The sequence below is a fragment of the Daktulosphaira vitifoliae genome, unplaced genomic scaffold (assembly GCF_025091365.1).
Source record: "Daktulosphaira vitifoliae isolate Bord-2020 unplaced genomic scaffold, ASM2509136v1 Scaffold_5, whole genome shotgun sequence".
NCBI classification, from domain to species: domain Eukaryota; kingdom Metazoa; phylum Arthropoda; class Insecta; order Hemiptera; family Phylloxeridae; genus Daktulosphaira; species Daktulosphaira vitifoliae.
Window position 1 is genome coordinate 31,468,808 of NW_026099576.1, and position 15,177 is coordinate 31,483,984.

The 15,177-nt window shown below is 23.7% G+C and overlaps 2 protein-coding genes and 1 long non-coding RNA gene across 4 annotated transcripts in view; 1 reads left to right on the plus strand and 2 right to left on the minus strand.

Annotated features, from left to right (window-relative positions):
- Positions 1-199: 199 nt before the first annotated feature.
- Positions 200-4,981, minus strand: LOC126907877 (WD40 repeat-containing protein SMU1). Its single transcript, XM_050689525.1, has 10 exons — positions 4,513-4,981; positions 4,336-4,402; positions 3,944-4,087; positions 3,196-3,310; positions 2,850-3,038; positions 2,555-2,784; positions 2,269-2,492; positions 2,096-2,197; positions 1,841-2,024; positions 200-489 (listed from the first exon to the last, which is right to left on the minus strand). The coding sequence occupies exons 1-10, from the start codon at positions 4,536-4,538 to the stop codon at positions 238-240; spliced, it is 1,533 nt and encodes a 510-aa protein (XP_050545482.1). The 5' UTR covers positions 4,539-4,981; the 3' UTR covers positions 200-237.
- Positions 4,982-5,161: 180 nt separating this feature from the next.
- The window catches only part of LOC126907880 (protein roadkill), a 48,161-nt gene continuing 38,145 nt past the window's right edge, over positions 5,162-15,177 (plus strand). The window contains exons 1-2 of the mRNA XM_050689534.1: positions 5,162-5,324; positions 5,442-5,489. The gene's annotated coding sequence lies outside the window, so the exon portion shown is untranslated. The remainder of the gene's footprint in view (positions 5,325-5,441; positions 5,490-15,177) is intronic.
- On the minus strand, positions 7,314-14,732 carry LOC126907895 (uncharacterized). 2 transcript variants are annotated; one of them, XR_007704648.1, is made up of 3 exons: positions 14,248-14,732; positions 13,198-13,332; positions 7,314-7,398 (listed from the first exon to the last, which is right to left on the minus strand). It is a non-coding gene; the product is annotated as an uncharacterized LOC126907895 (long non-coding RNA). The 2 variants fall into 2 exon arrangements; XR_007704647.1 differs by lacking the exon at positions 7,314-7,398 and having other exon boundaries at positions 12,732-13,332; positions 14,248-14,401; positions 14,512-14,727.

Consider the following 15,177-nt stretch of genomic DNA (forward strand, 5'->3'; position numbering starts at 1 on the left):
TGGGATAAAAATTATATTTAATTAAAATATCTTGTAATAGGAATTAAAAATTAAATGTACAAATTTTTTATTTAAAAATGTAAGTAAGATACAAGTTATTTTAAAAATAAAATAAAATAATTTTTTAAAAGATGATATAATTGATTATCATGTTTTTTATACAATATTACATACTTAAGTTATATTAATTTATAAAAAACATTATTTTACATACATTCTTAGAAGATACTTTAAAATTTAAGGTTTCCACAATCTTACCATTCCATCTTCACAGTAAGTACATATTAAATTTTGATGAGGGTGATGTGTTAGACCAATTACCTCTTTCTCATGAGTTTGCAAAGTTTTTTCTAATTTTCCACTAGCTAATGAGAAACAGTATAAGTTGTAATCCTCCGCAACTGCATAAATCCAATCTCCTCTAGGAGATACTGTGGAGCATACAAAGTTGCAACCTTCACGTTTACCACTAGTAAATGACCTAACAATCTATAAACAAAATAAGTTTTTAATACACAGTTATATTAATCTAGGCTTAGATAAAGGGATTATTTTAATCATAGACCAGTTTGGTCAACTTAAGATGTTTTATGATTTTCATCATATTTAGGAAGTGTGGTATAGTTGCTGATATTCATAAGTGGTTACCAATCCTATAAATAGTGTGGTTTAAACTTAATTTATATCATGATTGATGCATCTATTGCACCACATAACTTTAAGTTTTAGATTCATTAGATAACATGAGATGAGCAAATATAAAATAAAAACAATTATAGTACTAAGTGGTGTCAATTAAACTGTTTGACATTTAATATTTCACTTTATAATTAAAAATTGGTAATAACCCATTTTAAGTTACATATTTATTTAATGTTAGAATAGGATAGCAGACCATCTAAAGATTGCAAAAGCTAAAATATCATTTTTAATTATTAAAGGCTATAAAGATACATTATTTTAATGCAGCTATTTTTGATCCTGGGTTACAATGCATAATATACATAATAAATATAAGGACATCAATTCAATTAATTTTTTTGACATAGATATCATAGAGGATACTATACATTGTGAGCCGGAGTAGGGAATTCTTAGAATATTTTTACAAAGAACATAAATATCTATTTTTTTTAAAAGGGTATAGAATACATATACATACAATCTTAGAAAATAAAATTTTGAAAAGATAATAAAATTAAAACAATGCTACAATAAAAAATTGAGAGCTACACTGTCAGAAATATTGATGTTAATTAAATACAGAATAAAATAAAATCCAGGAAAATTAGTTAAATTTGTAATTTTTCATGTAAGGTATATTTTTTTAATTTATACAATTAAATTTTTAGGCATAAAAATTATACATAACACTTTATTACATTATATAAATGAATCACAAAATTTCATTTCTAAATTGAAAAGCTCAGTGTAACAACTAGGGAAGTCCAACTTTTTTAGAAAATAATGTTTTATTAATTTTGAATAAAAATAATTCTTTTATGTAATTCTATGTTCCTAAAATTTTTTTAGGCATTTAATCTAGAAAAAAATATCTTACCATTGATTTTCATAAAAAATTACTCATAGAATTGCCTTTGACAAATTTATAAAAATGGACTTACTACTTGGTTGTTGAATTAGGCCATCAATTTTTGACTGTTTAAGTCATACAAACATAATTTCAAGATATTAATTTTTTTATACAATTTATTATTAAGTCACCTTTACCCTCCTAATCTCATGAATATTTACATCCACTCAACTAGTATTTATAGTATCAAAGTCGATTTATCTTTATTGTCACAAAAAGTTAAAATATATAGTTAAATAAACTTACTTGGCCTTGCATATTCATTATAACAATAGTGTTTGATTTATTACACACTACAAAATGATCTTGATTTTTAGGAAATAAATGTACGTTGTTCACAGCAACATCTGCTGCTCCCATAGATTTGAATGTATGTGTGCATTCTGTTGACTTAACACTCCATACTTTAACAGTACTATCACTAGATGCACTAGGTATAATTTTATATCATAAATAATTAGATATTTTTCTATTATTTTAATATTGAATGAAATTTTTTACCTTATTATGCTATGACCATCAGCTGTATACACCACATCATTGACAAATGATGTGTGACCTCTGAATTCTTTGAGCGTTTTACCTGATTTCAATCCATGAATTCTATTTTAAACATTCAATTTATTTTTATAAATTATTTATTATAAAGTAATCAAAAACAAAGAAGTATCAACCTGACAGTCATATCAAATGATCCTGTTAAAATTTGAGTATTATCTCTTGAAAATTGAACGCAAGTCACTCCTAATACATGAGCTTTTTCAAACTTGCGCATTACTTGTCCAGTCATAATTTTCCAAATAGTTACTTTACCAGCTTGTGATCCTGAAGCTAACATTTCGCTATCACGAGAAAAACTCAAGCTTAAAACAGCGTCTTCCATAAGCATAAAGTTGTCCTAAAAAAAAAAAGGTGGAATTTTATTAATATTTTCAATATTTTGAATATATTTAGTATTACTTGAGCTTGATATTTTAAATCTTTTCTTATTTTTCCTGTAACAAAATTATAAACCTCAATAAAGCCATCAACTGTAGATGTAACCAAAAATTGTCCATCTGGAGAAAATCTTGCACACTCAACATGACTTTTTTGAATAAATTTAATTTGTTTAAAAAGTTGTGTTGGAAATGTTTCTTCTTCTAAATCTCGAACTGCAGCTTTTCCTCTAAATAAATCAATAGATGTACCTAAAATCACCAAATATATTAATAAATATTCAATCTTTTGACACTAAAGAAAAAAATACACATACCAGGAGGTAAAAGTCCTTGATGTTGTTGCCACTTGAGAGCTTGGCCTAAAAGTGCAAGTAGTCTTGATGATGGAACAACAGAAACTTCTCCAGCTAATGACTGTGCTATAGCGATTCTTCTTTTTTCTTTAGTTGTTCCTTCAGGATATGCTTCACGAGGATCAAAGTAAGATCTTGCCAATAAGTTTTCTATAATAAGAATTTTAATGTTAATAATTATTAATTTTTAGAATGAGTAAATTTGTATAAATTATATTTTTTATGTCATTTATGAAATTTAAAAAAATCAATAGTATTCTGTTATGACAATTATAGTTCAAAGTTAATTTTTATTATTTAAACAAACCAAGATGTATATAACGATCAGGTTCATGTTGTTTTAAAGCAATCATAGGGTCAGTTTGTCTTAGTAATGATCGTGCTGCTCCAAGTTCTCGTAATTCTATTAATTCAAATACAACCTGAAATTAAACAATTAAAATTAACCATTTAACATTTTATTTGCGAAAACATTTTTAATACTGAAAAATATGTATAAGTATATATATATATATATATATATAAAATGTTTCGCTTATGGATTTCATTGTTATACAAACATTAATTTATTCATTGGTAAGTCTACATAAGGAGCTACCTGGGTTAGCTTTCCAATGGCATAACAAAAAGGGTGCCCCTGAAACTTTTTAAGTGTCTTAGCCAATGTACCCAACAAAACTAGTAAAAACATATATAATGTAATTTATATTTTTATGTTTATGCATATCCTAAATTTTTTAATAAATAAGATATTAGAGGGTCATTAGAATTGGGGTAGTAAGAAATTTTTTTAGAGCAAGTTAAATTTTTTTTTTTGTTCAACAAAGAATTTCAGGGAGCATAAAATATGAACTGGGTCGATGAAACCATTAATATGCCACTGAATTTATTTCTTGTTATTTATGAATTAATGAAGATATTATGATATTTTAATCTAGACTGTATTAGAATAGTATAGTAAGTTTTTATAATTAATTGAATTTTTTTGATTCATATAAGATGTAAAAAAATATTTTAAACTAAATAAATTATGGAATATAAGTAAAAAAAATTACTTGTTCATATAAATCAATAAGCTTGCTATCAGGCAATTTCAATGATTGTACTGCTTTAAGTACTGTGTCCCAATGTCCATTATGTATGTCAGCAACAAAACCATCAATACTATCAACAGTATTTAATGATACACTTGTTTCTTCCTAAAAATATCAATATATCAAATGCCACTTTGAAAAGTTATACAAAAAATTTATAGATATTAGTAATTAGAGAAAAAATCTAACAAATTTGTTTTAAGTATTAAACCACAACACATACTCTAACTGAATCAATACTTTGTCATAGACAACTATTTTAGTAAAAAAGATATTCATATTTTAGAGAGATTATACTTCATTATATTTTAATAAAACTTAATTCAAATAATAAATGGAAGTAATATGATTACTTGGAGAGTTTGTAATGATTTCATCAAATTTGATTCCTTCAAATATTGTTGAATTAGTCGAATGACACTGAAAATAATTTTTTAAATTTAATTAAGTGTAAACATAATTATAGGAATAGCATTTCTATTTTATAAAAGTAAAAAATGTATAGTTAACATTTATGTAGTAATTCTTACTCTGCAGACTCTATTTCTATAGACATTATACATAAATTCTTAACTCTTTCAATTCAATTTTTAGTTGTACTTCAAGAAATTGTAAAAGATGCTTTACTTAAATAATTTTGATTGAATAACAAAGTTAGTTTGCTGAATTTGATGTTTACAGTTTGAATGCCGCATTGATAATTCAAAATTGATAAGTAAAATGTGTTATATGACCAAAAGTAGTTTATAAAGTCTGTGGAATTTACTTTTGTGATAATAGAAAAGGTGATTCGTATGAATCCGTCGTAGGTAATAGATTAATTTAGCTCTATTGCTAACTGGCCTGTATTACATGTATTCTCCGGTGAAACCAAAATCCTTTTTTTAGGCCAAACATTTTTGTCCTGAACTTTTATTTTTGTTATCAGAGTAAAAAGTTGTTGATAAAAAAGTGTTTTTATAGGAAGTATAGAAAACATATTTGGCTTCAACCGTTATCACCAGTAAGCAATCTGGTTTATTATCTTTATCTGTAGATAAACAAAATATCAATATTATACTATCATGCTGCTTATTTTTTTTTTAATCATAATTTTAGTAGTAATAATAATATTATTAATGTTAATAACATTTCATTTGTATAATATTTAATACATTTTAGATTATATTTTGACGTTTTTATCTATTATTTTTTGGTAAATTAATTAGTCTAAAGAATACTTTTTTATTATTTTATGATTAATATTATTTATAACCACGATTGGTATTTACAATAGTGTCAAGGTTTTTTTGTGAAAAAATGAACATCCCTTAATGATTTTGAAAGAAGAAAAGATTACCTGGTAAATGTAAATTATTATTATTACTCTATGATTCTTTGGATATATTTACTCCTTGTTATATATTTTTATTGTTATAATTAAAATGATGACATAAATTATGGAAATATTTCTTTACAGAAAGTGGCAAACAGTTTTAACCATTGATGTGTCATCTTCTACACTCTGGTAATTATATGTTTTATTTTTATTGCCAAATTTACTTTGTATATCAGTTCTATGTACGAATAATGTATATGTCCTGCTTTTATAAATAGGAAAATTCAACAGTATTTTATATTATACGGATAAAAACATAAAACTGTATTAAATTATTTATGCAATATACATTTCTGTATAATATAATTTATACCTCCCATAAATCTCTAAAATATACCATTTTACTCCTTATTTGGTTTATTTTATGAATTGAATATTTTTATACTTTATAATTTACATAATGAACCGAAAAGTCCATAATATAATATTTCATAGAATCTTCTATACCACCTAAATATAGTTTCTTGGGGTTGGCCAAAATATATATTATATATATATATATATATTATAGGGATGTTATCTTTAATTTTTCAAATGGAAATACCTCTAATTAACTAGCTTATTTAATAGACAATGATCTGATTAAAAAAATGACTGGGTGACAACAAATTTTTTACCAGTTTTTCTTAGGTTATAAACAATTTAAAGTATTGACCAGAATTGAAGAGTGGGTGCTACTATTTTTATAACTATTATAGACATTCCCTGGTCATTCTCTTTCTCTTACCTACATATAAATATGTTAGTTATTTTCCTAATTATATCATTATCTATTAATTAAGCTAAATTAGGGATGTTGTCATTTGAAAAATTAAAGTTTACATACTTATGAGGTATAAGGTATGAATATAAAAAAAATTTGAGAAAAACATTGAACTAAAAAAAAACAAATAAAATATTTATTAATATTATTTTTATTTTCCAATTAATTAAGTGGTTCATGATAAGTGAATAAATCTGTATACACAGTGATTCTTTTAAGGCTGGCCAAATATTTAAAGAGGAATTGAATAATTATAACTCAGTTAAAATTTTGGTAATTTTAGTTTTTAAGTTCCAAGTTAACATGATTATTTAAATACTAGTCACTTGATTTCTCTTAAAATAATTACATTTATAAACAAATTGTTTGTATTTTTTAGTTTTATATACTTTTTGTTTTATCAGTTATTAATTACTTTTTTAATGTTCAAAATATATCTTTTGGTATCCTTGGCCTTTATTACAAGTATCTCTGTTGATAAAGTTTAAATATTGATGTTAGATTCCTTATGTAGGTGAATATTTAATCATTCCAAAATATAAGTTTCATCATTTAATTTACATCTGTATGCTAAAGGATAGTTATCACAGGTCCATTTTTTTTTAAAGACCAACTTTTTTTAAAATGTTTATTAAATTACCATTTGAAAATGGTCATTCTTCATCCTTTTTAAAAAATTGATGAACTTCTGATTGATATTTTACCTCTGGCATACAAATTAAAGCATTTGAATAATTACATTTATTTCGCTAGAATATAATTTTTTTTTAATGTAATAATAGATTATGCAAATTCTTTAACAAACCAATTATTAATTTAGATAAAAATATAAAATAAAATAAATCAATATCAATGTGCACTTTTCTGACATATATATATATTTGCTTAAAGTTCTGTACCTTGATAATTATAAATAAGATGTTCATCTTGTTATATAATATTTTAACAAAAATTAATATTTTAGCTTTAAAAATTTATTTAATGGTTGCAATAAAATTTTTAAAAAAATTCATTAAGTTTTTATATATTTTGTGAAATTATAATTTTATTAAATACTTTATAATAATTATGAGGTATTTAAGATATTTATAGGTATATTATGAGTATAACAGAAATTATCCCTATAATTATTAATTATTGAATTCACAGGTTTAATTGACAAACAGTAGAGAGAGTAGTCTATAATAGTTCAGTGTTTAGTCTCTTAAATGTATTAGCTTATATTACATTATAGTTTTTCGCATTCCATTTCTTATCCCACATTTTCTCCAATCACTACAAAGTAGATATTTATAGGTTACATATTATAATTATAACATAATTGAATATGATTTGAATAACTTTAAGAAAAAATATGTTTTTATAAAAATTTTACATTAAATTTTCAAAGCTAGTAATGTGTACTTCTTTTATAAATAATAATAATGTTATAATTTAATAGTTATTATGAATTAAAAAAATAATAAAGAAAAAAAACTACATTTCAGTTATATGTATAATGAAACTATATAAACTATAAGCCTTGAACTTTACAAAATCTTAGATGCTCACTTCCTTTATGCCACCACAGAGGCGCATACATTAACAATCTGTTGTAAGTCTACCCCCGTAATTGCCTTATCATCCCATTATGTATAATCAATAACAGTTTACCAAACTTAAAATTTTTACTCATAAAAAAACAATCAACAGTAAATTGTTTTTTTTTTTCAATAGAAAATTACTGATTATATAAGTTTTTGGGTAAATTGATAAATTAAACTAACCACTTTAATTAGGTTAATGGTTGGATTTTCAAATACATTATGTCTAAACTTTTGTCTCTTACTTTTTTAAATTCAAATAAGAAAAACATATTTAGAGTATTTCTTAAGAAAAATTACAAATGTATTTTATAAACCTTTTTTTTTCAAAAAGTAATTTTGAGTAAGTTTTTATGAGTTGAAAAAAAATGTACCCAATTTTGTTATTTCAACAATTTGTTAATTTTTTGGGAATTATATTTAACCAAACGGATTGAGAGAATTTTTTCTTAATTTTACTGTTGAAGTTTAACTACATAGTATTTTTAATCAAATGATATATTATTTAATAATATCTATTCTTTAAAATAGCGTGTATGAGAAAAATATAGGTGTGACTATTTTGAACCTTTTGTTATAATAACAAAAAATGTTTTTGGAAAACCTTTGGCATTTAGATGTATTATTATAAATCATATAATATTCCCTCTGGCTCCTTAAAACTAAAGTATGTTAGTGAATTATTGTATTCTAAAAGTGCCTTCTATCTTTAATAATAGAGCAAATGAAATGATTTCATGAGGTCAAACAGTCATTAGTGGGCGGTGAAATAACACGGACTGTGTACATAGCAATACGCGCATTTATTTACACTCTCTGACGCTATACAGTTTTAGGTCAACATGATAAAACAGGACACTAAATAGAATTTCCCACTTACTGTATTAGACATTGTCAAAGTATATATCAACAACTATTGATATATAATTTTAATGAATTTCTTTTAAATAATAATATAAATAGTATTTTAACGAATATATTTTGTTTTCATATTTGAAGGATTAATAGATATATTAAATAAATTTATAATATTTATATTAAATATAAATATTTTAATGAAAATTTGTAGTGTTTTTAGTTTTTTTAATTGTTATTTATTACATTTCATTTAAATATTCATGAGTACTCAATGGCGCATTAAGGGGAGGGGGCCCTTAGAGTCTTATCATAAAAATTGTGGTCGCGGGGTTATAAAAGCTGAAAGCCTCTTCTTCTTCATTTTGAAATTTATCTAGATTCCCCCAATAAAAAATGTCTAAATACGCAACTTTGACCATTTAAATGTAATAATTTATACTCGTTAAATGTTTTTAAATTCATGAATCGATTATTTAAGTTTTGTTTTTAATGTAAATGAACATAGTAATAACTTTATTTTTATAAGTATTACTATATTCTTATTGCTATTGTTTTTTTTTTTTATAAAACAATTATAGAATTCCAATGAATATATTATAACCGTAGATATATTATTAAAAGTATTATTTTGTATTAATTATAATATATTTATGAATGTGTTAAAACTTTCATGGATTGTCTTGTTGCTTGAAGTGCTTGAGGATATATCCATGTTTGCAGTTGAGTTCTGACGTTTCGGACTCATTGCAGCCAGAATAGTTGCAGCCACCGACTAGCAACTATCACTCTGAAGATGGACTCTGCAATGAGTCTGAAACGTCAGAAATCAACTGTAAACATGGATATAATATATTTATTATATATCTGTAATTTTAACTATTAACCGAACGACGTATCTTTTTCTTGAATAGAATTCAATTAGACACATTCATTAGACAAAATTTATTAATAGCTATACTATCTTATAAACATTTAATACATAGTTTGCTTTTATGTAAACTTGTATTTGGTTTATTTTTAAAATTTCTACATAGGCGTAAATTTGAAAGGGCTTTATTAAGCTTACAATTTTAAAAATTCCAGTAAAATCCTCTCAAATTATGAAAAGAACAGTATTAGTATAAACAATATTTTATAGGTTAAATGAAAAGTCAATTTAGCTCTTCAATTTTTTTTATTAAATTAACGTTCATGATAATAATTATTAATATTTTATAACTAGTAGTAATTATGTATATATTTGAAGCTTTTTTTTTAATTCAAACAATCATATATAATAATACTCTCAGCAAATACTAACTGTTTAAAGATTTTAACATATTTTATATATATCAACAAATTTTTAAAAAGCAATTTTATGATGTTTCAATATATTAAATAAACATTTTTTTCAGATTATACCCCTAACGTTGTTAGGGTATGTCATATAAAGGCAAAGAGCATAATATAACTCACAAAATGAACATGTACTCATTTATTTACTAAATTTACACTTATAATTATTATTAACCTGATTTTTCTACCATAAAATTTAACATAAATTATTAATGATTGACCTTTTTTCATATCCGGTGACCAAATTGTCCCAACTGATATTATTTTAGGTTTTTTTAAATTTGCATATTAAAAACTACATTAATTGAAATAGGTAACAGGAAACTTTAAATTATTATTCAAAAAAATATTATTTATTTAGAACAATTGTAATTATTGATGTGTATTCTTTTACATATTACAAGAAATGAATGAATTATTAGATTAAATATTAGTTAAAGCTTAACAAATGAAGTTATACGGTCAACTTTGGCCTAGTATTCTTAAAATAAATAATATTAGTCAGTATTTTTTATGTGTACCATTTCAATTATAAATTAAATTTCATAATTTAAATTATCAAATAAATAAGTTGTATTCAACGTGAAGAATCCATTATGTAATAAATTTAAATAAGGTGTCGTTATTTTCATGTTATAATTAAAATTTAAACTTTAAAAAATGTATTTTTAATTATAAATTGGAATTAAAATTAATTCTCTATTTTTGCAACACACGAATAAACATGATACCCGTTCATAAGCTTTTTTAATGGGGAGTAAAAACAATACAAAAATAGTGATATTACGACTATTTTTGGCGGTTCTTTACCTAAATAACGCTTTGTATCTAACATTGGGAGTCATTTAATATAATATAATATAAGATAATAAGAAATATATGATAATATGCAGTTATCAATTAATTTTACAATTGTTGTCCCTAATTATTACGAGAAAAATATCAGTACAAGATTAAATACAATAATATTATATTGTGATACAATGCCTTAGTGATAATTATAACAATAATAATAAGATAACAAAATAAGACTAATATTCATGTCTCAATAAATGCATCATAATGACTCAAATATTTAAATCGACATTTTTGTCTATTTAACTCTTAAATATTTGAGTTTATTTTTCGGTTTTTGGAAATTTTTCGATTTTTTAATCATTTTTATAATTAAAGTAATCTTTATCATTATTTTTAAGTTTTTTTCCAAATTTTAAAATAATAACCATAGTCATCACTTAGGAGATAATAATAAAGCGTCTGAGGCCTACTTACTAATAGAGCGTACCTCAAATCAGTTGCCATCGTACGCTTATTTAATAGTCTAATGTATTCATATAATATTTTATCGAAATTATTTCACTGATACGTATAGGATACATTTATTATTTTCTTAGTGTTGATTAAATATACCAAAGAACTATCATAGATGTATTTTTAACACTTCAGAAATATATTTGGGGTGTTTTGGGTTCTATTTACTTTTCTTGAACATTTTCTAAATTATTTTTTAGATATGAGATTTAACTTGATTAGTATTGCATGGCAAAGATCAAAATTTTTTATTTTAAATTGATATCAAATTTTGTATATTATTATTAATCTAATTCTATTTGTATTATTTATTTAATTTAATATTTTTATTAGAAAATCACTATACTCTTAACTGTTGTATATAATATTGAAAACAATAAAAATAAATTAGACATTATATAACTCACGTATATGTTCTGTAATCTAAAGAAGAGAGAGAATAGTGCAGAGGCTTGACCGAAATGACTCCGGTAAAGCGACAGGCGCGTGAAATTTGGAACGAATCAAACCCTTAGTATTTTGCACAATGTGACCCCCCTACTTTAAATGCGGTGACCGCATTTCTCTTAGAAAGTATTTTACATATCGCTAGTTAGTTTATTTGCTTATTGGTGCCCTCTTATCGAACATATTTACTCTAAACTCTGAACCTAAAGAGAGGGCCGTATACTATGTAGAAAGTATTTATCTGTAAAGCTGCATATAATAATTTGTAATGTAAACACAACTGTATTATACATTAAATAGATAATCACTTTAAAAATTGTTTATTGTTATTGTCTCATAATGTACGACCGATTGATTTGTTGATAAGGCGAAATGGTTATCGAAATAACTAGTGATGGGCATCTTCGAATATTTTTTATTTTTAATATAAACTATTAAAAGTTTTAAATCTTAAATAAGCAATATCAGCAGTCGTCAATATTTTTTAAACATAATAATCATGAGACAGTTCAATACACTCTATTAGTTTTCAGTTTTTATATATAAAATGATATCTTACTTTTATGACGCCTTCTTGTAGTATTCATATTATTTTAGTTTAAAACGTAATCCTGGATAGGAGGGCTACAATTTTTTAGTACCTTCTACTGATTAAACGTAAAAAAAAAGTTTATTTTATTTTAAAAAGTTATTGAATCTCAAAATTATGAGTTAAAATTTAACAATTTTGAAAAAAAGTAAAACAATTTTATGATGTATGTAGGAGTAAGAGCAAAAGTGATACGAGTCAATTTTTAGTAAAATGAATATGAACTGAAAATAAAAAGTTCAAACTTAAATTAAGTATTAACTATTATAATAATATTAATTCATAAATCAATATTTTGAATTTTTTAAAATCTACATTTTATATTAATTCTTAGGGGATTGAATTATTGCAAACGACTCTTCTGAAAAATGATAAAAATTGACTTACTCCAATTTCGCTTTAACTCCCAGATATTTTGTTTTTAGTATATAATAATTATAAAAAATTCATCCATTTAAATTTTCAAACTAATAGAGCTGAAAATATGTTTGAATTAGTTCTGTGCTTAGTTTATAGCTATTTTCAATTTCAAGTTACTTTTTGTTATATTAATTTTGTTTGTTATATAAACTAAGACCACAATTAAGAAATAGTATACAAGTGAGTAAAGATATTTGAACGAAATAGTTCTGCTCGAAATAAAACAGAATAATAGAGTTAACTTGGAGTATTTATGCCAGACCGACCAGGTGCTCTACCTGATATAATTTAATAATGACCTCGTTTTTGAAACCGGTGTTAACTAGGTTTGTCTTTCTGTCTTAACTTCTAATAACCAAACCCTTTTACTTTGTTCAGGATTTAAAACCCATTGTATCATTTTCTTATATATTTTATAAAGTTAAATAAATATAAAAAAGTAAAATTAGATTCACTATAAAGTGATATTCATTAAATATTAGGTTTGATGTTATTATGTTGTAAATGTAGTTTGTTTATTGTATAACATACCATTACAAAAGTAACAAATTGGCTATTTTTATTTAAATGTAAATCTTTATTTGATTCAAACGATCGTTCTTAATAATAACCATCTCATCCTTTTACATAGACATGAACTTGGGTGCTCGGATGGACATAACTTCTCTGAAATTTTATAAAAACAACATGCAGTTTATTTATCACATTTAACTAATTAAAAATTAAAAATAATATTGAATTTTTTTTTGTTTTTAGGTACATGTTTTTTAAATTTATAAACCATAAAATATTTTGTATGTTCATCCTTATACCTTATACATATGTTAATTCTAATAGAAACATTCATAATTAATTAGCTTATTTAATAAACAAAATTTAATTAATAAAATTTCTGGTCGTTAACAATTTTTGAACCAGTATTTTGGAAGCTATTAACATTTTATAGTAATAGCGGGTGTTGTTATATTTATCACTAGTTATTTCCTCCCACTTAGGTATAAAAATGTCAATAATTTCTGAAATACTAGTCCAATAGTTGTTATTGACCAAACATTTTTTTAACTAAAAAATTTTTTAATTAATAAACTAGTTAATTATGTTAGTTGTCTTATAAAGCTTAAACTCTTATAAAATATAAGAAATGATTATTTTTGACAAAAAAAATGTTATTTTGCTTATCTTTTTTTGTTTAATATTAATTTTTAGTTTTAATCATATGAATAAGCAATATAAAATTAAGACAATAACTACTATGTGCAGAAAAATTGAAAAATAATTTCCAAAAAATGTTTTAAAGGCTAAATACAGCTTGTTCAACGTACTCTGTTTTTTTATTTAAATTAATAGATAAAATTTATTGGAATTATAATGTGTATAGCATACGTTACGGTTTTTTAATTTTAGAAATAATAAATAACTGAAATCAACTTTTTGACTATTATATTTTAATGATTCCAAGTCTTCATATATTTTTATACTATTAATTTTGACTTATTAAAGTAAATTGAATAATTTCATCATTAATTATTTTGTTTTTAAATAAATTACCATCCAATAGGTTTGATATTAGTCGTTACTTACGTCTATAGTGAGCACAACGAACAACTGCTTTGGTATAAACCATAAGACTATCGCCATGTTTTTTATTTTGTGGTCTTTAAAACGACCAAGAACAGACACCAGTTGTGTATGTTTTGACCCTAATAATACGGCGAGGTCAAACGGGTCAGAGCAGCTGCAATGAAAGAACACTTTAGTTATTTTAATCATCCTTTTCGGTGTTTATTGTCAGTTGCGTTTAATGAAATGTATGTAAATTTTTTATTGTAATCATTAGATGCAAACCTTATGAAACTGTGATCCATTCACTTGCGTATACACAAATTAAAATTTATAAAGTTCTTACTGATAACTCTAACGATTACGCCATTATGTTTAGCTGTACCAGAGTTACAATTAGTTACTTGTTCATGTTTGTTTTTTTTTTTTTGTTGATTTCGTTTCTCGTCCCTATTGATCGACCAGTGATGTCGACCAATGCAATATCACTACAGATAACTATTAGAAAATAGAAATGTATTTTATGTAACATTCGTCGTAAATCGTATAACCTTGGTATTAAATTTAAATAAAAAATATTTATCAGAAGTTTAATGTCCACAACTTGAATTGTATGTAATAAATTTTCAACTATGCCACATAGTAATTTATTATAATTAACTATATATCTAAAAAGAAACCTTAATTATAACTCAAATTTGTACTAGCTGTCTAGTACTTTTGTATACGTTATATTAGGATTTTCTAAGTACATAAAGATACTTAAAATTTTCTATTATTTTCAATAATTAGCAATATTTTTATACTTAACATAATTAAATTATATATATTTTATAAGTTATTGCATTTGAATTTATCGTTTTGTTATTTATGATTTTATTTTTTAATTCAACAATTAATTTTAATCTGTATATTGTATTTTAATAATTAATTACGCTTACATTTAGAACA